At 42.2% G+C, this 24,812-nt stretch overlaps 1 protein-coding gene across 1 annotated transcript in view; it reads right to left on the bottom strand.

Annotated features, from left to right (window-relative positions):
- The window catches only part of ENTREP1 (endosomal transmembrane epsin interactor 1), a 146,648-nt gene that overhangs the window by 65,778 nt on the left and 56,058 nt on the right, over window positions 1-24,812 (bottom strand). Inside the window, exons 4-6 of the mRNA XM_075317836.1 lie at window positions 23,658-23,786; window positions 14,144-14,251; window positions 7,040-7,173 (exon numbers count right to left, since the gene is read on the bottom strand). Coding sequence (XP_075173951.1) covers window positions 7,040-7,173; window positions 14,144-14,251; window positions 23,658-23,786 — 371 coding nt within the window. The remainder of the gene's footprint in view (window positions 1-7,039; window positions 7,174-14,143; window positions 14,252-23,657; window positions 23,787-24,812) is intronic.

The raw sequence follows: 24,812 nt of genomic DNA, 5'->3' as shown, positions 1-24,812 counted from the left end.
GGACCAACTGTCTGCACTCTGTCACCTGCACCACAAGTCACAGAGTGGAGACAGTTAGTGACATGTAGCATCCGGTCACCTGCACAACAAGTCCCTGAGTGGAGACAGTGACATGCTCTGCTCTGACACATAGTGTGCTGCATGTCACTATCTGTCTCCACTCTGTGACTTGTTGTGCAGGTGACCGGATGATACATGTCAATAACTGCCCCACTCTGAGACTTGTTCATGTGAGAGTGTATACAGTTGGAACAATGCAGCAGAAGTCACAGAGTGGAGCAAGTTAGTGACATCTATCATCCGGTCACCTGCACAACAAGTCCCAGAGTGGATACAGTGACATGCAGCACACTATGTGTCAGAGCAGAGCATGTCACCAACTTGCTCTGCTCTGTCATCTGCGGTGCTGCATGTCACGTTTTTGCCGCGATTTGGTGTGTTTTGTTGCTGCGTTTTTGCTCACTGCATTTTTAGTCAGTGCACAATGCCATTAAAGATTGTTGATGAATAAAAAAAAAGGTCTGATGTCATTTCCTTATTCAAAATGTTCATTGTATGCAGGAGAGCAGACAGCAGCTGCAGAACTACAAGGCTCAGCATCCTCCATTCACTAGTGTATGCAGGAGAGCAGACAGCAGCTGCAGAACTACTTGGCTCAGCATCCTCCATTCACTAGTGTATGCAGGAGAGCAGACAGCAGCTGCAGGACTATAAGGCTCAGCATCCTCCATTCACTAGTGTATGCAGGAGAGCAGACAGAAGCTGCAGAACTACAAGGCTCAGCATCCTCCATCCAGGACTGTATGCAGTTTTTTACCCAAAAAGAAAAAAAAAATGACATGGGCTTCGCCATATTTTTGTATGCTAGCCGGGTACAGCAGGCAGGTACGGGCTGCCCCCAACCCCCAGCTGCCTATTTGTACCCGGCTGGGAACCAAAAATATAGAGAAGCCCTTTTTTTTTTTTAATTATTTCATGAATTTCATGAAATAATTTAAAAAAAAAAAATGACGTGAGCTTCGCCTTATTTTGGTGTCCAGCCGGGTACAACTAGGCAGCTGGGGATTGGAATCCACAGTGAAGGGTGCCCAAGCTTTCTGGGCACCCCCCACTGCGAATTGCAGTCCGCAGCCACCCCAGAAAATGGCGCTTTCATAGAAGCGCCATCTTCTGGCGCTGTATCCAACTCTTCCAGCTGCCCTGATGCCAGGTGGCTAGCTGGGTAATAATGGAGTTAGGGCTAGCTGTATATTATCAGCTAGCCCTAAGCCCGAAATTCATGGTGTCACGCCAATATTAGACATGGCCACCATGAATTTCTAGTAATGATAAAAAAAAAAAACACAACACACAGAAAAATATTTTTATTAGAAATAAAACAACACAATTAGTGACTCCATCTTTATTGAAATAAACCTCCCTCCGCAGTAATCCTGGGTTAGGGTCCCGCGCCGTCCAATCAGGATTCAATATCATCTGATCGGTTTGCTGGAAGGCAAAGCGATCAGATGATGTGTCAGGTTAAAGGATGTGAATCACATCATACATCAGCTGATTGTATAAAAGCCGATTATGCAATCAGCTGATGCATCAGTAGAAAAAAAAATAAAAATAAATACATACTCACTTATGTGCTGATTACCGGCAGCTCCTGCAGAGGAGTCTGATCCTGGCCCATCACTCCAGGAGCTGCCGGTAATCAGCTGATGAAGTCCCCTGACGGCAGGATCAGCTGATAGCCGGCCGGGCGCGAAAAAGCCGGTGACACCGCGAGAATAGATCAGCTGATGCGTCAGGTGACTGCATCAGGTGATCAACCGCCAGGTCCTGCAAGCTTCGTACGTGCCCCGGGGAGACTGCACACAGCCAGAGCGGCGGTACCGAGACAGGGGCTGGAAGCAGGCATGGCACCGGGACCCTGCAGACAGGTGAGTATGACATACACACACACATACACACACACACACACACACTGTATATACGCACATACACTGTATATACGCGCACACACTGTATATACGCGCACACATACACATACACTGTATATACGCGCACATACACTTTCTTCCCCTGGCTGTGTAGAGCTGCTACTGTCTCTGTGTGATTGCTCTCAGTGCACATCCACTGGGAAGAGGCAGGGAGGAGGGTTTGGTCGGAGAGCAGAGTGGGTGTATTAGACACAATGGGTGTGTTAGATAAGCTAGACACCGCCCTAGAGCCACAAAGAATTCTGGGACTTGTAGGAACTGAACACAGGAAGTCAGAGGAGAGATTAACCCCATCAGAGCTGGAGCCAGCAATGAGCATGTGCTGCTAGTGCACAATAAAAGGTAATTTTGCTGAAAAAACATAATAGATGTGTTGAGGGGCACATATTAGCAAGATTTATCAGAAAAAAAAAAAATCAGTTTTAGTTACTGGACAACTTCTTTAAGAACAGTTGTCTGACCTAACTCCTAAAAAATTGCGTTCCCCAGTGTTATTTATCAGCATACTGACAGCTCAGCACACAGGTATTCAATGGCCTTTAGATCTGGACTCATTGCTGGCCACTTCAAAACTCTCCAGGACTTTTTTTCCATCCATTTCTAAGTGCTTCTTGAAACTCTACCATATTTGACTGTACGTACTATGATCTTTTCTTCGTAGGCCTCATTCCATTTTTCGTAAACAGTAGAATGTGCTTTAATCAAAAAGTTCTATTTTGGACTTATCAGTCCACAACAAGCTTTCCCAGAAGGATTTTAGAGTACTCATGAACACTTTGACAAACTGCAGTCTAGCTTTTTATGTCTGTGTGTCAGCAGTGGGGTCCTCCTGGGTCACCTGCAATAGCGTTTCATGTCATTCACGTGTCGACAGACAGTTTACACTGACACTGATGCACCTTGAGCCTGCAGGACAGCTTAAATTTATCTGGAACTTTATTTGGGCTGCTTATCCACCAACCAGACTATCTTGTATTGCAACCTTTAATCAATTTTCTGTGCCGTCCACTTCCATGGAGATTAGATACAGTGCCACAGGTTGTGAACTTTTTGTTTATGTTGCGCATCGTGGACAAAGGAACTTCAAGATCTCTGGAGATGGACTTGTAACTTTGAGATCGTTGCTATTTTGCAACAATTTTTGTTCTCAAGTCCTGAGACAGTTCTCTACTCCTTTTTCTGTTCTATATACTTAAGGGGGCTTTACACGCTACGATATCGTTAATGTTTTGTCGTCGGGGTCAAGTTGTTAGTGACGCACATCCGGCGTCATTAACGATATCGCAGCGTGTGACACTGACCAGTGACCTCAAAAATGGTGAAAATCGTTCACCATGGAGAGGTCGTCCCAAACTCAAAAATCGGTAAGGGCTGTTTATCCAGGTGGTTCATCGCTCATGCGGCAGCACACATCGCTATGTGTGACACCGCAGGAGCGAGGAACGTCTCCTTACCTGCCGCCGGCCACAATGCGGAAGGAAGGAGGTGGGCAGGATGTTACGTCCTGCTCATCTCCGCCCCTCCGCTTTGATTGGCCGGCCGCTTAGTGACGTTGCGGTGACGTCGCTGTGATGCCGAACGTCCCTCCCTCTTGAAGGAGGGATTGTTCGGCAGTCACAGCGACGCCGCCGACCAGGTAAGTATGTGTGACGCTGCTGTAGCGATAATGTTCGCTACGGCAGTGATCAAAAACAATCGCATGCGCGACAGGGGAGGGTACTTACACGCTCGCTATCGCTACAAATTGCTAGCGATATCGCTACCGTGTAAAGCCCCCTTTAGTGTGGCCCACTAAGACACACAATGCAAAGATTGAGTCAACTTCTCCCCTTTTTACCTGATTTCAGGTGTGATTTTCATATTGCCCCATCTGTTACTTGCCAATGAGAATTACATGATTGAAATAAAGTTGTTTAACGATAATTTTGGAAAGGTGTTAACAATTTTGTCAAGCCCTCTTTTGCTTTTTTTTGTGAAAGTGTGACCTATTTGTCTTTTTTTCCCTCTTCTTTTTTCTATTGTTCCAATATATACAAAGGAAATAAAACATGTGTAACTGCAATAATTTTCTGTGAAAAATACTGAATTTTGTCAAACAATTTCAAGGGTGCCAACGCTTTCGGCCATGACTGTATAATAAACATTATATTCAACCATTGGCATAAAAATCCTTATTCTAGCAGTGTATCCTACATCACTGTGATCCGTCCACTCTGGTCAAATTTTAAATTACGTAGTGCATCTTTAATTCCCTGTTGGTTGTGCTCTAACCGCAATTTAATGGAACTATTGGTAATACAATTCAAAGCTATGCCTTTCTTTTTAGTTTTGATAAAGATTCTCAGCATTTCAATTTAATAATTAGAATATACAACATTTTTTTTAAACCATACAACTTTTAAATAGTAAACTCATTAAAATGTATGGTGGAAAAAGTATTTATTAAAGTGTACAGAAAGTAAATAACAAAGCATATTTTATGAGATCATGAACTGTAGAATAACAATATTTATTTATATACCACCAACATATCCTGCAGCACTTGACAGTTAAGATGATGTATCTACAAACCATATCAGACATTGCAAAAAAGCACATACGTATTTTTTGTTTTATTAGACGCACTGGATTATAGGATGCCCAAAAGGATTATCAGCTCACCGTGTGTGTGTGTGCTCACTCCTGGTTTCTCCCCTGGAGCATGGATAGGCACTGCCATAGCCCACTATGATCAGAGAAAACAGAAAAGGGATCCAGCTTTTCAGGTGAAAGGACCTACAGGTTTATTTCAGCATGCAGGTACAGCAAATAACATGACCAGCACTACGCGTTTCAGGTGAAAAGGATCACCCTTAATCATGATCAAGGTTGATCCTTTTCACCTGAAACGCGTAGCGCTGGTCATGTTATTCGCTGTACCTGCATACTGAAATAAGCCTGTGCTTCCTTTCACCTGAAGAGCTGGATCCCGTTTCTGTTTTCTCTGATTATAAGGTGCACCCCAAATTTATGTAAAAAAAAAATATGAAAAAAGGGGGTCTGTCTTATACTCTGGTGGTGTCTTGATGGGGGGGCGGTAGCGGTGGTGGAGTGGCGTCACAGGAGGCTGCGGTTGGGGCTGTGCTAGCTGCGGGGTCTGTCCTGGCTGCGGGGTCTGTCCTAGCTACGGGGTGTGTCCTGGCTGTAGGGCCTGTGTGGAACAGTACGGTGTGGAGGGTGTCCCACTCGCAGATGCTCTGGCGGTGGTGCGGGCTTCAAAGAAATGGAGTCCGGAGGCAGCACGTGCGCAGATTGAGCTCTCATCTGCGCATGTGCCATGTCTGGACGCCATTTTCCTTAAGTCCGCTGCTGGGAGGTCAATGGGCTGGAGGTGGCGCATGGGCAAATGAGATATGGAGCTGACTTCAGGTGCCATTTTTTTTGAAGCTCGCACCGTCAACAGAGCATCTGGAACACTTGCCGCACTGCCCTGCTCCACACAGCCAGCAGAGCCGCCAGCATAGTCCCCCCACCAGCATGGGCCCCAGCCGCAAACATGACGCCCATTCTCCACCTCCCAGTAAGCTACATTCAGATTGCAAGACAAACCCCTCATTTTCCTCTCAAATTTTTGGGAGGAAAAGTGCGTCTTACAATTTGAAAAATAGGGTAATTCACCAATTCAAACAAGAGGAGTGAGGGCCGTGCTTGCAAGTGAGCTGGAGGAAAGTCTTGGGAGTGTGAGATTCAGATTATGGAAGATGTTAGACTTGGATCATTAGCAGAATGGATAGAACAGTTAGAGTGGTGGACAGTTTAGTGAAAGTAGTTGTGAGTGTGATCAGTTTATGCTGTATTCTGTAGCAGATGTACAACCTGTGCAATGACTGGCATAAGGTGGAGGCATTGGTGTAGTGGCTGGACAGAAATATGAGCCTGTCTGCTGTATTCAAGATACTTTGGAGAGGAAAAGGTGCAGTAATCAAGACAAGAATTAATCGAATGAATGAAAGCAACAGTAAGAGTTTTTGCAGCTTTGAAGGTAAAAAAAAAGTTCAGATTCTGCAGATTTTTTGAGGTGCAGGATTGTGAGCAAAGGAATAATCTGAGTCAAATATCATCCAAGACAGTGGACATGCTGCCTAGAAGTTATGGTAGCACCATACATGGAAATGGAAATTTCAGGTTCGGTTAGGTGAGTAAGAGGGAGGGAACATGAGATGTTCTGTTTTGGAGAGATTCAGTTTCAGATTGAGAGAGAACACAATGTTAGAGACAGGAGACATACAGTCACGGGTATTTTGTAATACGGTAGTCATGTCAGCAGAATAAGTATATTATTGGGTGTCATCAGCAAAGAGATGTCACTAAAAGCCAGTCTAATTACAGTTTGTTAAATAGGGGTGGTGTATAGAGAAAAGAGGTGCGGATTAAGAAATGAACCCTGGGGAATCCTGACAGTAAGGAAACCAGATGGTAGAGGGTCAAGAAGAGAGTTGTTATAAATATAATGGTTTAGGGGAGACTAGACCAAGCATTCAAGGAAATTAGACATGGGTTTGCAGTTATAAAACAGATTGGGTCAAGAAATGTTTGTTGGAATGGGGATAACGATGAAAAGAAGAAAAAAGATTTGAGAAGAAAAAGAGCGTTTAAAAGGAATATGTCATCAGATTTTTATATACCACAAACTAATGCCATCTGAGATTGTAATGCTGAACACATCCATACCTTTATTTCAGAAATCTGAGTTTATGTTTTATAGGAATTTATTGTTGAGTTGTTATGCAAACGAGCTGCAAGTGCAGTGGGGTGGACATTGCACTTACAGCCCTTCTGCTTCCCTTCCCTATCCACCACCTTCTGAGGAGATGAGGGTGGTGAAGTAGGTTTGTTTGGTAAGGTGGGGAGCAGCATGTAGTTGTTAAGGAAAATTGCTGCCAAATGCGATGGTCTGCACGGACATTTTGCATACTTAGCATACCCCTAAAGAACAGGTGTTTGTGTCATTTTCCAGTGTTGCCTTTGTCTGTGAACGTAAGGTTTTGGTATAGAAAGCATATATCACTTACCTCTGACTCATTCTGGGAGTGCTCGAATAGAATGTTGAAAAGTAAGAGGGGGGAGGAGCAGGTGGAACAAAGTCTTCAAAGTCGGGCTCCCGATCTTGCTCTTCAGCGTCCTCTACAGAGACTTGGGACTCATCCTTTTGTAAAATTGAAAAACAAAATTCATTAAAGTGTAACCGTCGTTTTAATTTTTATTTCATAGATCAGTAGCACACATGAAAATAAAAAAATCTGCAATATTTCTTAACAGACAAATCTGCTTCTTTCTCTCCCAGAATTGATCAGTCTTTATTAAATTTCTCAATTCTGTAAAATCTGCATTCAGTGAAGACTATTCCATTACTGAGAGAGGAGATGGTAGTTGTTACTGAGGAGATTCTATGACGACGGGAGGAGCTGTGTCTGTCTTACCTTGTGTGCAGGACATTGCAGCTTAAATTTCCATGGTTATGACCACTTATACAACCCCTGGCAAAAATTATGGAATCACCTGGCTCTGAGGATGTTCATTCAGTTGTTTACTTTTGTTTAAAAAAAGCAGATCACAGACATGGCACCAAACTAAAGTAATTTCAAATGTCAACTTTCTGGCTTTAAGAAACATTAAAAAAAAAAATCATGAAAACATAATGTGCCAGCCAGTAACGGTTACTTTTCAAGACTAAACAGGGGGGAAAATTATGGAATCACTCAATTATGAGGAAAAATTATGGAATCGCTCTGTAAATCTTCATTCCTAACACTAACATCTGCATCGAATAAGATCTGCTCATCAGTCTGCATCTAAAAAGGAGTGATCACACCTTGGAGAGCTGTTGCACCAAGTGGACTGACATGAATCATGGCTCCAACATGAGAGATGTCAATTGAAACAAAGGAGAGGATTAGTAAACTCTTAAAAGAGGGTAAATCATCACGCAATGTTGCAAAAGATGTTGGTTGTTTACAGTCAGCTGTCTAAAATCTTGACCAAATACAAACAACATGGGAAGACTGTTAAAAGGCAAACACACTGGTAGACCAAGGAAGACATCAAAGCGTCAAAACAGGAAACTTAATGCAATATGTCTCCAAAACAGGAAATGCACAACAAAACAAATGAGGAACGAATGGGAGGAAACTGATGTCCATGTCTGTGACCGAACTGTAAGAAACCGCCTAAAGGAAATGGGATTTACATAAAGAAAAGTTAAACAATAAAAAGATGACTGCCTGAAGGGAAAATGTAAATTTCCACAGTCATTGATGATATGGGGCTGCATGTCAGGTAAAGCCACTGGGGAGATGGCTGTCATTACATCTTCAATAAATGCCCAAGTTTACATTGACATTTTAGACACTTTTCTTATTTCATAAATTGAAAGGATGTTTGGGGATGATTAAATCATTTATCAAGATGATAATGCATTCTGCCATAGAGCAAAAACTGTGAAAACATTCCTTGAAAGAAGACACATAAGGTCAATGACATGGCCTGCAAATAGTCCAGATCTCAATCCAATCTTTGGTGGAAGTTGAAGGAAATGGTCCATGACAAGGCTCCTGTTTTTTCTTTGTTGTATTGCTCGGTGGCTGACCCCCACCTTGTCATGCACCCCAATTTGGGTTGTATTCCACCTGTCTTGATTTTGGCAATTGGTGGCTGTTCACATTCAGTCATCAAACCCTGTTCACAGGCTATTTACTTCAAGCAGCAGTTGCTTGGGCCTGTGCAGCCCACAGCCATGATTCAGTCATGGGTACGGGCTTGAAAAACACAAAGTAAGTGCTGCTAAGAACAGTTCTACTTTTTCACATGTGAGGCTGTATGACACATTTTATATAAAAATATTTTAGAGTAGGACTGCCCCAAAGAGATTTGCCGTGACGTGGTGGGCTAGCTCAAGAAATTGCAATTCTTTGCCAAAAATCTCAAATTTTAAAGTACAGTTGGAATTTGTAGTGCTGTAGTGCATATTTAGTGTTGCCTTTCTTGTTTTTTCCAACCTGCAAAGCTGATCTGGCAAGAGCAATCAGAGAAAGTTGGAGCCAGATTGGTGATGAGTACTGTTTGTCACTCATTAAGGCCATGCCTCAGAGACTGCAAACTGTTATAAAAGCCAGAGGTGGCGCAACAAAATACTAGTGATGTATTGGAGTGTGCTTTTGTTTGTTTGTTTTTCATGAGTCCATATTTTTTTCCTCACAATTGAATGATTCCATTATTTTTCCCCCTTGTTTGGTCTTGAAAAGTAACAATTACTGGCTAGCACATTATGTTTTCATTATTTATTTTTTTTTAGTGTTTTTTTAAAGCCAGAAAGCTGCCATTTGAAATGACTTTAGTTTTGTGCCATGAATCTGATCTGCTTTTTTTTTTTAACAAAAGTAAAGAGCTGAATGAACATCCTCAGCCAGGTGAGTCCATAATTTTTGCCAGGGGCTGTATAATGACAGTTAGTTACTTACCGTTTTAACCATGGATGCCCTGCACATGAGGTAAGCAATGTAGCTATTTAGGAGAACTATACTACATTTCTAATTGGAGGTAGTTTAGTTACTATTATTATTATTATACCTACTGTATATTAGGATAGGATCTTGTAAATAAAAATACCCCTTTAAGTAAACAAAGTACTTTCCAAAGTTACTCAGCTTTGTGTGCAAATTAACTGTAATAATAAATATTCTATTAAAAGTAGAATGTTAAGTCATAAGCTAAAAAATATAATCATATCAGCACCTAAAAATGATGCTTACCATTTATTTTCCTCAGTGCTTGCTTAATTTTTTAGCTGAGCACTCTTATGATTAGTTTAGTTATAGTGCTTACATGGAGTCTCAGATAATGGGCTTTCTTGTGCATCATCTTTAGAAGAGGCTTCCTTCTGGGATGACAGCCCTGCATATCAATTTGATGCATTGTGTGGCGTATGATCTGAGCACTGACAGGCTGACTCCCATGCCTTTAACCTCTGCTGCAATGCTGGCAGCACTCATATGTCTATTTTGAAAAGACAATCTCTGGATATAATGCTGAGCACGTGCTTCGACTTCTTTGGTCAACCATGACGAGGCCTGTTCTGGGTGGAACCTGTCTTATTAACTGCTGCATGATCTTGGTCACCATGCCGCAGCTCAGTTTCAGGGTGTTGACAATCTTCTTATAGCCTAGGCCATCTTTATGTAGAACAACAATTCTTTTTTTTTTGAGATCCTCAGAGAATTCTTTCCCATGAGGAGCCATGTTGAACTTCCAGTGACCAGTTTGAGAGAGTGTGTGAGCGACAACACCAAATCTAACACACCTGCTCCCCATTCACATCTGAAACCCTGCAACACTTAGGCTAAGTTCACACTTCCGTTGTTTTGCATCAGTCACATGCGTTGCTTGACGCATGTGACTGATGCGTTGTACAACGGATGACAAAGAAAGAATTTCATTGTCGGATTCCGTTGTGTGCTGGGGGCGGAGTTTGGGGGGCGGAGTTCGGGGGGCGGAGCTGAGGACGTCAGTGTCGCGGTCTGCATGGCTGGGGACAGGTGTGTGTGTGTGTGTGCGCGCGTGTGTGTGTCTACATGCATGTGTACATGCGGAGTGCGGGAGGGGGCGGAGCGTGAGGGGGCGGAGCCGAGCGGGGCCGTGAAGCTGAGGTCTTCAATGCCGCGGGGACTGCAGGGCTGGGGACAAGTGAGTGAGTGTGTGTGTGAGTGTGTGTGTGTGAGTGTGTACACATGCGGAGTGCGGGAGGGGGCGGAGCCGAGTGGGGAAGTGTCGGCCTCCTTGCACACTGTATCTAGGGTAAATATCGGGTATAAGCAAAGCCCTTTTTGCTTGGTTACCCGATATTTATCTTGGATACTAGCTTAGCGCTGGCTCCCTGCACCCGTAACCACTGATAATATCGGGTAACTAACCAAAGCGAATTGCTTGGTTACCCGATGTGTATCCTGGTTACGGGGGCAGGGAGCCAGAGAGAGCATGCGCAGCAAAATCCTACGGATCGCGCTGCTCAAAAAATGTTACAGGCTGCGTTGCTCCCGCCCGGCGGTCAGTTAAAAAACGACTGACCGCGACGCAGCGGATGCAACGCAGCATCATCAGTCACAATCCGTCACTAATAGAAGTCTATGGGGAAAAACAGGATTCCTGCAAAATATTTTGCAGGATAACGTAATTCCTCAAGGCTACGGATTGTGACTGATGCAAAACAACGGAAGTGTGAACTTAGCCTAAGTCACATGACACCGGGAATGGAAATGGCTAAATGGGCACAATTTGGCTATATTCACTTTGGGGTGTACTCACTTTTGTTGCCAGCGGTTTCGACATTAATGGTCATTTGTTCAGTTATTTAGATGGCACACCAAATTTACACTATCATAAAGCTGCACACTGACTACTGTACATTGTAACATAGTGTTATATAATTACTGTTGTCCAATGAAAAGATATAATAAAATATTGAATTTTTCAACCTTTTCCCACATTTCAGGCTTCAAATATAAAGATAAAAATGTTAATGTTATGGTGAAGAATCAACAAGTGGGACACAATTGTGGAGTTGAACGAAATTTATTGCTTAAACTTTTTAAAAACATAAATAACTGAAAATTGGTGCGTGCAATATTATTCATCCCCTTTACTTTCAGTGCAGCAAACTCACTCAGGAAGTTTATTGAGGATCTCTGAATGATCCAATGTTGTCCTAAATGACTGATGATGATAAATATAAGCCACCTGTGTGTAATCAAGTCTCCGTATAAATGCACCTGCTCTGTGATAGTCTCAGGGTTCTGTTTAAAGCGCAGAGAGCATCATGAAGACCAAGGAACACAACAGGCAGGTCCGTGATATTGTTGTGGAGAAGTTTAAAGCCGGATTTGGTTACAAAGCGATTTCCACAACTTTAAACATCCCAATGAGCACTGTGCAAGCGATCATATTGAAATGGAAGGAGTATCATACCACTGAAAATCTACCAAGACCCGGCCGTCCATCCAAACTTGCATCTCAAACAAGGAGAAGACTGATCACAGATGCAGCCAAGAGGCCCATGATCACTCTAGATGAACTGCAGAGATCTACAGCTGAGGTGGGAGAGTCTGTCCATAAGACAACAATCAGTCGTACACTGCACAAATCTGGCCTTTATGGGAGAGTGGCAAGAAGAAAGCCATTTCTCACAGATATCCATAAAAAGTGTTGTTTAATGTTTGCCACAAGCCACCTGGGAGACACATCAAACATGTCACGATATGTTTGGTGTAAAAGCAACACAGCTCATCACCCTGAACACACCATCCCCACTGTCAAACATGGTGGTGGCAGCATCATGGTTTGGGCTTGCTTTTCTTCAGCAGAAACAGGGAAGATTAAAATTGATGGGAAGATGGATGTAGACAAATACAGGACCATTCTTGAAGAAAACCTGTTGGAGTCTAAAAAAGACCTGAGACTGGGACGGATATTTGTCTTCCATATATGTCTTCCAACATAAAGCAAAATCTACAATGGAATGGTTCACAAATAAACGTATCCAGGTGTTAGAATGGCCAAGTCCAGACCTGAATCCAATCGAGAATCTGTGGAAAGAGCTGATAACTGCTGTTCCCAAACGCTCTGTTTGCAAAGGAAGAATGGGCAAAAATTTCAGTCTCTTGATGTGCAAAACTGATAGAGACATACCCCAAGCGACTTGCAGCTGTAACCACAACATATATACACTCTAACACCATATTATATATATATATATATATATATATAATTGTCACCTAGGAAAGACATGACCTATTCTTTAAAAGGAATCTCTGTCACCATGTTTTTCCCACCTAAGGCTAGGTTCACATTCCTGTTGTTTTAAATCCGTCAGGTCCATCAGCAACGGATCAGTTGTTTTTGATATGTCAACTGACGCAACGGATGTGTTTTTCACAGGATTCCTTTCACAGGAATCCTGTGAAGAAACTGATCCGTTGCGTCCGTTACATCCGCTATGCGTCCGTTTTTTGACGGATCAGTCATGATCCGTTTGTGTTTGGGACAGCCCAGTGAGTGTGCTAAACATGCTGGGCATGCTCAGTAGAGCATGACGGAATCCAGCGCTGCATTCCGTTGTAAGACGGATTACGACGGAATCCAGCACCATAGACATCCATTACAAGCTTGACGGATGGCGACGGATTCTTGCGCAAAGCGTTAATTTTGACGGCCAGAAATACGTTACATTCTGCGTTACTCCCGCCCGACGGTCAGTCAAAAAACGACTGACCGCGACGCAGCGGATGCAACGCAAGGTCATCAGTCGCAATCTGCCACTAATACAAGTCTATGGGACACAACGGAATCCGCTAAACGGATGCCGTTGTTTACCATAGCCGCGGATTGTGACGGATACATTTTAACGGAAATGTGAACCTAGCCTAAACTGAGAGCCGCATAACATAGACACAGAGGCCTTGATACTACCGATGTGTCACTTACAGGGCTGACTCACTATTTAAAGGGGCTGTCTACTACTGGGTCAAGTGTCTGTTCTTGCTAAAATAAACACACATAAGATGTTGTCAAGCGAACTTTGCGCCCAATCAGCACCAACTTCACTGTTCCCATCTTTGGATGAATTGAACATCAAGAGGGAGTCAGAGCGGTGGCTGGCTGCTCACTTCCTAATAATTTTAACCGGGAAGGTAAGGGGGGGGGAACAAACACTCAGATTGAGAAGAGTATTTTCCAACCCCCTCAATTAGCAAGAGATTATCGCTAGAGGGCTAGTAAACCTGTTGCTATACAGTCCTCCATATTCTTGAGCTCTGTGTAACCCCACCACTGATTAGCAACTTTCTGCCAATTCAGAGTGACATAGAAAGCTGCCAATCAGGTGTTGGTGGGGTTATACAGAGCTCAGTATTCAGATAACTGCTGAATCTGTAATAGATTAAACTTTGCTGTTATCAAAATGATAGCACGAAGCTCTGTAAGTGACACATCGCTGGAATCAGGGTATCTGCTGCTTTGTCATGCTGCCCTCAGATTTCTTTTACGTAGATGTGTAATATATGCTCAATCATCAGTTATTAATACAATACATTTACAAATATATGTTAGTAAACTTTCCACTCACTTACTGTGCAGGGTCTTCTAGTAGTTAGGAGTTGCAGGTAACGTAAGGCAGCTGCTACTAGGCACACAGTGGTCGTCAACGCATTCAAGGCACAAAGGGCAAAGAACACTTTCTACCGGAAGAAGAAAATTCTGTTCAGTAAATGTAAGATCCAGTGCATGCTGTAAAAAGGAAAGCATTAGAAAAGTCTGCGCTCTGAAAGATGTATACTGTATGGGAAACGTGTTATTGTAGAGCTACAAATGGTAAAGAATTAACCAACTAAACTTTATAGTCTATACACTTATCTAAATTCTTATTTAGAAGATAGAAAAGACTTAGGCTATGTTCACACACTGCGTTTTTTACCTGCGTTTTGGGTCCGTTTTTGCTGCAGAAATTTCTTGAGAAATTCTTGTAACCTTTCTGCAGACATTCCCCAGCAAAACCTATGGCAAAAAAAATTAGCTGTGCACACACTGTGTTTTTTTCTTAAGAAAATTCTTTCAGTAGATTTTCTTAAGAAAAAGAATGAGCATGTCACTTCTTTTCTGCAGCTAACTGCGTTTTTTGCCATAGATAATTGGCACAATAACACAGGGAGCAACCAGCGGTAAAAACGCACCAAAAACGGACCGAAAACGCACCAAAAACGCACCAAAAACGCAGGTGCGTTTTTGGTGCGTTTTTTAACACAGGTGCACTCTTAAGAAATTTCTTAAGAAATTTCTTAAGAAAAATCATTTTTCTAGTGTGAACATAGCCTAAAAAAGGATTTTCAAGCTCAGAAAACCCATTTTCTCAGAAAATCTCTTTTCCCCGGCTTCATGTTGTCTTTAAAAAAGCAAAATGGGCCTCACCCACCCTCACCGGAACCAGATCTGCGTCTGTGCGGCTTCCAGTGTCTGTCATCGTCACATCACGTCGCTAGCACTATAGCCTATATATATATAAGCTTAGCGACTCTGTCTGAGCTGACTGCAGGAGCCGCTGAGCTCAGTCACTGGCCACCATGCTGGTGACATGACAGACATTGGGAGCAGCAGCAGACACTTTGTGCTGGATACGGGAGGGATTGTAGAAGCCTATTTTGTTCTTAAAAACCCAAACTGCAGTCAGGGAACAGGTTTTCCAAAACTGGAAAACTCATTTAATTTTGTCTAAATATATGGTGGTACATTTTGAGTTTCAACTTTAGCTGCTTTGTTTGGAACTTCTGGGCATACTGAAAAACTTCTGGGTATTTTTTTTTACTTAAATGCATATATTTCTGCCTGATATTGTAACCCTTATCGCTCTTCACCTGAATGATCAGCTGAATCATCACCATTTATGACTTAGGATAAGAAGCCAAACTAGACACTATGAGGTTTTTGCATCTCATAAGTGCAAAAGGAGGAGGTATGATTGAAGTGAGAGGCCTCTGACATGTGGTCTAAGGGTTGTTATTATTATTATTATTTATTATTATAGCGCCATTTAGTTAACATTTCTCCTTGTGGAGAATACCAAGCAAGAGTAAGGCTACTTTTACACATCCGTTTTTTGCTCTGCGGCACAATACGGCGCTCTGCAGAAAAACCGCAACCGTTTTTTTTGCCGCCGGTTGCGTTTTTTTTTTTGCATAGACTTACATTAGTGCCGTATTGTGCCGCATGGGCTTGCGTTCGGTCCGGGTTTTGCCGCATGCAGATTTAGCCGGTGCCGCAGCCGGATGGAACGTTGCCTGCAACATTTTTTGCTCCGGCAAAAAAAAACCGCATCGCGCCGCATCCGGCGCATTTTTCAATGCATGCCTATGGGCGCCGGATGCGGCGCGATGCGGAAAAACCGCATCCGGCCGCCGCATGCGGTTTCTTCCACTGCGCATGCTCAGTAGCGTGCCGCAACCGGAAAAAAACGGACGCGCCGCATGTAAAAACTTATGCAAAGGATGCGGTGTTTTCGCCGCATCCGTTGCATAGGTTTCACAGCCAGATTGAGCCGCACAATTCATACCGGATGTGTGAAAGTAGCCTAAGAAGACATATAGGCCATGCAATGCTCCTCTGGGAAATTAAATATGCAGACAGCCTCTTCAGAAAGGAAGAGGACTTGAACTCTAGTGCCACCTAATAATGAGAATAAAGGGATACTTAGCCCTTTGGATTTTTTTCCTATGCAGTTGTTGTCCGTCCACACATAGTGACAGTTACAGCAACCAAGCCTTATTGCTCTGAATAGGGTACAGGGAAAAAATTTTCAATGGGGTCATAGTGCTTAACAAGGAGAGTTTTAAGTTGCTGCCAGCCACTTTATCCAGGAGGATCTTATTCAGAACAGCACAAACACTGTAAAATTCAGCAGATTTTACATCTGAAAATTCAGCTGTGGTTTTGCCCCAAGAGAGCATACCCTGAGGATTGATGGATTTTGATGTCTATTACGGTTCTTAATTGCAGGCCAGAAACAATCTATTTGATTCCTGGAGTGCTTTAACTGGCTCTTAATGGAAACAAAACAATATTTTGTCCATCTGTACTCACACATATCCGTCTGCAAAGACTGTGACAACGATATATTCCCACGGAACCTATTATATGGTATATGGATTTTCATATAATCAGCTACCTCAGGGGTGCAGGAGCCAAATTTACAGTAGTCATCCGATTACCATAATGGCTCCAGACTATTGTGATGTGACAACACCATTAAACAGCCAAACGTCAGAGCAACATATCACAAAATACATTACCACGTATGAAGAACGTAGCAAGTACAGACTACATTATGCTCACAGTAGGTTTCACCCTACACTTGGCTTGTGCGCCAATAAGGCGCATGTAAAAAATATAGGTAGGGTCATGTTTGGCCAGTATATGTTGTTACATCTTGTTTTTTACTAAAAGAAAAGTATAGATTAATACACTTCTCTATACAGAGACATCCGCAGAAAAAGTAAAAACAATTATAGATACAGTATACCATGAAAGCTTATGGGCGTCGTAATGTACATTATTCTTATACAGTGATAAATGTGGAAGCCTTATGTGCTGCGTATGTTTTGTGAAATACTTCTTAAAAGCACCACTCCAGCATTTATTTTCAGCTCTGGAGTGGTGCTTTAAATCTAAGTCCCCTACCCCCTGTCTTATACTCACCCTCCGGAGGCTTTGTCCTTTATCAGCATCGCTCCTGTCCCACGGCACCATCTTGTGCCCTTAACTTCTGTCTGTCTGGAAGTCAGAAGTTATGTCTCAAGCACTCAATACAAGTCTATGAGAGCCAGAACGAGGCTCTCAAAGAATTGTATTGAGTTGTGACCTCTCACGCTCAAAACAGATGAAGATGATCGCAGGTGAGTATTAGACAGGGGCAGGGACTTACAGTAGATTTAAAGGACTACTCGATAGGTGAAATAAAAAAACACTGGAGTGGTGCTTTAAATATTTGATCAAGGGCTCAAATATTGTGTTAGCTGAGCTTTATCCTTTCATTTCGAACTTTGTATAACTTTATTCAATTACCGTATATACATCCATAACTTCACTACGAGAAAAAAAAGCCTCCTTTATCAATAATGTTAATCATAAAAACAGGTCATCATCATAGGACCCCTCTTCTAAAAGGATACTCTTCAAAACAGACAACCCCTTTATTAGATTCCTTTCCCACTATGGTGTCCATCTATAAAATTTCCGATAACACGAGGACAAAAGATGGATTCAATATAAAACCATGTTTGTTTTCTAAGGGTGCAAAATATATTGAGACCTGTAAAATGAAGTTCTGCCTTTACATGAGAGCATTAAATCAGGGAAGACAGCTGCACAATGGGAAAGTGAACAATGAATATAGTACTGGAGTTTGCAGTAATCTAACCTTTATTAGACTTTTAAGTGTGCCATGTCAGCACTGCCTATTGGTAAATTAAGACGCCTAGCAAGTTCCTGGAATATAACACTCAAATCAGCTTCGTTGTCTTATATAACAGGAAGGTCAATGTGTTCCTGACAAGGCTAATATATAGTGTAATAAGATACTATCTCAGATTGTCGCCAGAAGCCCTGAATCAATTACATCCTAACAATTACAAGATCTTAATCTGCAAAATACACCGTTTTGTAGATGGTTTAGTGCAAAATTAAAAATATAAAGCAAAGCACTAGGGACTCATAGTCCATAGTCTGAGATCACTGATTTTTGCATAGAGTATAGCTAGCACTATGTATAGAATAAATCTGGATAGCGATCATATGACAGACCATAGAGGTATAGTTTCTCCTGTAATGTAGGCCAACATGTCTGCCCTAAAGGCCTAGTCACACACGACTTACCAGCGATCCCGACAACGATACGACCTAAAAAGGATCGCTGGTAAGTCGCTGGGAGGTCGCTGGTGAGATGTCACACAGTCAGACCTTACCAACGACGCAGTAACGATGAGCGACCTGTATAACGATCTTGGTGGTTGTTGGGACCCTGTCACACAGCGTCAAACACAGAGATGCGTCCTGCCCAGCAGGACATCACCTTTAAAGAATATGGTCCAGACCATTTCTCACAGCAGGGGCCTGATCGCTGGTAGATGTCACACATAACGAGATCGCTGGCGAGATCATTGCTACGTCACAGAAACTTTGCCTCAGCAACGATCTCGTTAGTGATCTCGTTGTGTGTGATGGAGCCTTAAGGGTAAACTTTATCATTAAAAGAATTAAAAAAATTATAACAGTGCGGAAACTCGTTATTAAAGAGGTTGTTAACTTGAAAGAAAAGTTTAGATGTATTTAGAATGTAAACACTCAGCAGTTGTCTTGATCTGATAAAGTATAAGCTTCCTCCAAAAGTTTCCTTTTGGTTAATTGGTAAAGTAAACACTACTAATGGTTAATATAACCTTATGGAGGCATGTGCAGAAAAAATACACACTATAGCTCATAAAGTGATTAGAGCCAAGCCATTAGGGGAACCACAAAAGGAGAGTCAAAAAAAGAGGTACAATAAATGATGGGATATCAGTAACATGGTGAACCATGCTGGATACAACATATAAAGTGGAGTGCGCATAATTACCTAGTAAATGAAGTGAGTCAACATGGATGGTGGGGGGACCACTTTATGAGCTACAGTATGTATTTTTTCTGCACATGACTCTATAAGGTTATATTAACCATTAGTGTTGTTTACTTTACCAATTAACCAAAAGGAATCTTTTGGAGGAAGCTGATACTTTAGTTTCCCCCCTATTATCATTATGCTTTTTTACTACTGAGGTACCCCTATGTGCACTTTATTTATGGTGGGTCCCAGCTGGACCACCGTGCAGTTGCGATTTAGGCCATTTTATCCCTGTTTATGATCTATTCTTGTGGCCTTACCATTGGTCTCTTCTTTCTATGACTTTATCATATCTGTACATATTTTCTATTGACCTGTAGTGGGCCCAGTTTATATTAATATCTGGTCTATTGTACTATTATTGTGACTTACCTTGTCTGGAAGGGGGTTGTCCACTACTAGGACAACCCCTTCTAATTTCACATGTTTCTGTCAGGTAAATTAATAAAGCCTATACTCACCTCTCCTACCGGTGCCCTTCCAGCGTTTCTTGGGCTTATGTGATATTGTGACGTCAGCGCTGCCTTCTGTCTCCCCACCTTCGGGCCAAACAAGCAATCAACAAGAAGTGAGCGCAGTTTCCTTTACTAACACATTTGGTCTTAAGGCGGGGAGACAAAAGCCAGAGCTGATTCGACGTGGGGCTTGCGTGACATCACAATGTCACATGAGACCCAGAACCGCTGGAAGGGCACCGGTAGGGGTGGTAAGTATAGGCTTTATTATTTTACCTGAGGGAAACATATGGAAACAGAATGGGTTGTCCTAGTAGTGGACAACCCCTTTAAGGTTGGCCATACATACAGGATAGCTGTTAGTGACAGCCTACAAACAACCCAGGGTTCCGAATGCAACTCTTTATAAAAATAATATATATAGACTAATGAATATATCATTTTGTGAACACTATATTCATCGGTCTCCCCAAGGAGTCAAACATAGTCTTCTACCAGATTTCACTCTGCGTGATTAGCTGGTGAGAGCTAAAAAGCACTGATAGTAAAGTCATATGGAAAGCTATGTTTTCTAAGAACTTTAGCTTAGGTGGTGGAATGGGTCCCAACGATGGCATGACAAATTTACTATGATTTACAGCAAAAATGAAGGTAAAGTATAGCTGAATGCTACAGCAGTATATAACTGTTTGTGGGGCACAGACAGCCAAAAAAAACTACCAAATTCATTAGGAGGAGTGTGTTTCTTAATATATTTTGTATATTATTCAAGTGGACTTCTGTTTAAGACTGGTATATAAAATTTGCGAACTAACAAATTGCCTCCTTTTCTCAGGATTTTTGCAGTTAACATGAGATATACAGTATTTCTCCAATGCTAAAGGTGTCACTTCGATCACTCGATGATGTTTGCTTTCATTATATGATACGTAAACTCAACAACATTAAACTGCAGCACTCCAACTATTACCATTCTGGTAACACCGTTACTGCAGCACTGCTAATGTCACAAGGTCAATATATTGCTGTATTACAGCTCTGTGACATTTTGGAAGTATAATGATGCTTTTACTAAATAACAGTGTACACCAAACTGGACAAAACTGACTATACCTGGTCAAGGTGCAGAGGGGGAAGGACATGCCACAGATATTGTCTTTTATGTTCTTTGAATTCTTGTATCATGCATCACCTCTCCCCTCTGGCCCTGAAAAGATATCAGTTATCTACCACCCGTAAAGTGATATATCCTACGACTGTGTTAACAAATGTTCCAGTTTCAACAGGATTCTTTTCTTGATGTGGCAGCAGAAAGAACAGACAGAGCCCCATTTCAGTTTTTACATTTATAGGTTATACGTGTGATAACTATTAGAATACCAAACAATAGAGACTGGAGGCTTTCAAGCTGGGACTTTAAAGTGAACCTGTCACCACTTTTTCGGCCTATAAGCTGCGGCCACCACCACCGGGCTCTTATATACAGCATTCTAACATGCTGTATATAAGAGCCCAGGCCGGGGGTATAACATAAAAAAAACTTTATAATACTCACCTAAGGGGCGGTGCGGTGGGCCTTATAGGCATCTCCGTTGTCTGGGGCAGGCGTCGCCTCTTTTGTCCATCTTTGTGTTCCTTCTTCTCTAGCTGCAGTGCATAACGGGTCCGACGTCATATACACTCGCCGGCATTCAGGTCCTGAGCAGGTGCACTTTGATCTGTCCTGAGCAGGGCAGATCAAAGTATTGTAGTGCACCTGCTCGGGAGCGGCGAGTGTGTATGACGTAGACGCGTCATGCACCCAGGCTTCAGAAAGAGGACGAAGATGGCTGAAAGAGGAGGCGCCGGCACCGGACAACGTAGACGCACATAAGGCCCACTGCAGAAACCATTAGGTAAGTATTATAAAGTGTTTTTATGTTATACCCCCGGCCTGGGCTCTTATATAAAGCATGTTAGAATGCTGTATATAAGAGCCCGGTGGTGGTGGCCGCAGCTTATAGGCCGAAAAACTGGTGACAGGTTCCCTTTAATCCTTAAAATGAATGGCTGAATGATGTGTTAGTGCTGTAGAGTAGATTGGCACTATAGAAATAAAATAATAGTATTCTAGATAATATTACTTTTACTATTTTAATGCACCCACATAGAACGTAATGCTCTTTATTTTAAAGAGGACTTGCCAGCTCACTACACGTCTGCTATAAGAAATTCTTGCTTTGTGCTGTTCCTTTGTTATTCCTTCTGGAAATTCATGAATTCATTCCACTTCCATTCTGCTTCTCAATGGAATATATCCCTACACAATCACTCTGACTATGCAATAAATGGTAACGGACTGTCAGACTATCAGGGACAAACCTGTTGAGGAGAGCCATTGGATCAAATACTTAATTAACTTTCAGACATAGGCGATTGTGGGAAATTGCCTATGAAACATATTATTTCACCTTACATAGTTTGTTCAGAATACATACACGTGATACAGATCAAAGATGGCTGCAGTTTCCTTTCTTTTACATCCTGCCCTGGTATGCAAGGAATGTAAGGAATGTTTAGATGTAAGAGGATCACCATATAAAGGAAAGGACTAACCCCACTGATGACCTCAAGGACCAACCCCACTGATGACCTCATGGACCAACCCCACTAATGACCTCATGGACCAACCCCACTAATGACCTCAAGGACAAACCCAACGGATGACCTCAAGGACAAACCCCACTGATGACCTCATGGACCAACCCCACTGATGACCTCAAGGACCACCCTTACTGATGACCTCATGGACCAACCCCACTGATGACCTCATGGACCAACCCCACTGATGACCTCAAGGACCAACCCCACTGATGACCTCAAGGACCACCCTTACTGATGACCTCATGGACCAACCCCACTGATGACCTCAAGGACCACCCTTACTGATGACCTCATGGACCAACCCCACTGATGATCTCAAGGACCAACCCACTGTCAGCCCATTGACCAACACTAACCAATGGACACAGCCAAGCATGCCCACTGTAGAGTCGACCATGCCCCTTTTCCTAGTTTATATAAGTCATGTTCCTGGAATAAATCTCTCTCTAGGTAACATTTACTCTGATCAAGAAGAGATTTCACATCTGACTCTTTCCGGTGTTAACTTTTTTAAGCATAAATACAACCTATTCGAGACGGCACCACCCAAATCAAAATGGAAGCGTGCTACCACCCATATATGAATAGACAAATGGCAAACAAAATTTATGGGAAATAGGGCACAGCTTGACCATAAATAAATACACTGGAAATCCAGAATTTAAATGGACAACAACAAAACACTTGCTGAATGCAAAAAGTGAACAAGTTTAATAAGTGCAGAATGTTAAAAAGTAAAACACCATTAAAAAATGGGAAGAACTCAAACAAAGAAAAGGAATCCCCCATATAACAGAGGGTACATACACACCAATACCTCAATAACAAAGAGTAAGCAATACAGGCTATAAAACCATATACAGCTAAATAGTGCAGATGCATAGTAATATACTGTATATTACAATCATGTTAGAAAGGTACAGAGCAAGGAAACCCTGCAATACAATACCATGGTCTGAATTGTGTACACCTCTGATGAAGCCACGTTTGGTGGCGGAATGCGTGGGGCGGGCAGGTGCATCCACATTACCGCTTTCACAATTTCACAAACCCACTGATAACTGTTCTACCTAACATGGATTATAACCCACTCTCAACCTGCGTATGCTGTGAGTACATTTGTCCTATGAAAGGCAGCATTCAGGAGGACATAGAGCAACCCCGTAATGTACTGGTAGCCACTGACTTTGATTGACACCGTATAAGGCTACATGTAACCTGCTGCAGAATGTGGACATGCTGGCAGCATACCCCAGCAACCAACATCCTCAATGTACAACTCCATTTATGCAAAACAAGTAGAAGTTAAAATCATTGATTATTCTCGTTCAGCCACCTTACCTTGAGTAAAAGATGAACAGCATTACAGGAATGGATCATGACCAACTTCAGGACATTTTCTTTTTCCATGCACTTGGAAGCCTGAGTTTCATCACAGCAAATGCAGATTTTGCCTTCTGTCATATCTACCTGCAAATACACAACTGTGAGTGAAAGCCAAAATTCTGTATTACAACATGCCAGATCTGTCGTCACGTCACATGAATGATGAAGAAGTCTACTCTACGGCTCACACAGCACTGGGTAAAGAAGGTCAAATACTTCAGTGCTGAGTATGTCATCAAGCATTCCAGCCTAATCTTGTAAATCGGGTACATGCAGAGTTGGCACTAACATTTTTCATTTACAGTTGATTTGAGGTATTTTACACTTATTTTTAATCAAACTGTGAATAATGGCAGTGTGTGTGAAGTGTTTGTGTGAGGAATGTGTAATGTGTGTAATATGTGTGTGATGTGTTTGTGCCAGTGATGTGTGGTGTGTGTGATGTATCTACAGTGCCTTGGGAAAGTATTCGGCCCCCTTGAATTTTTCAACCTTTTCCCACATTTCAGGCTTCAAACATAAAGATAAAAATGTTAATGTTATGGTGAAGAATCAACAACAAGTGGACACAATTGTGATGTGGAACGAAATTTATTGCTTATTTTAAACTTTTTAAAAAAATAAAATCACTGAAAATTGGGGCGTGCAATGTTATTCGTCCCCTTTTCTTTCAGTGCAGCAAACTCACTCCAGAAGTTCATTGAGGATCTCTGAATCATCCAATGTTGTCCCAAATGACTGATGATGATAAATATAAGCCACCTGTGTGTAATGAAGTCTCCGTATAAATGCACCTGCTCTGTGATAGTCTCAGCGTTCTGTTTAAAGCGAAGAGAGCAACATGAAGACCAAGGCACACAACAGGCAGGTCCATGATACTGTTGTGTGACGTGTGTGATGTACTATGTAAGTGTGATGTGTGGTGTGTCTGACATGTTTAAATGTGTACGGTGTGTGATGGACTTTCCACATTTTTTCACTTTACCCCCACAAAATTAACTGTATTATATTGGGATATTACGTAATTTACCAACACAAAGTAGCAAGAATTTGTAAAGCATAAAGAAAATGATATGTGGTTTTCTAAATACTTTCAAAATATAAATTTGA

This window comes from Anomaloglossus baeobatrachus, chromosome 1 (genome assembly GCF_048569485.1).
Source record: "Anomaloglossus baeobatrachus isolate aAnoBae1 chromosome 1, aAnoBae1.hap1, whole genome shotgun sequence".
Taxonomy (NCBI): Eukaryota; Metazoa; Chordata; class Amphibia; order Anura; family Aromobatidae; genus Anomaloglossus; species Anomaloglossus baeobatrachus.
The sequence above is the reverse complement of the archived record's forward strand: the minus strand, read 5'-3'. Positions and strand labels throughout refer to the sequence as shown.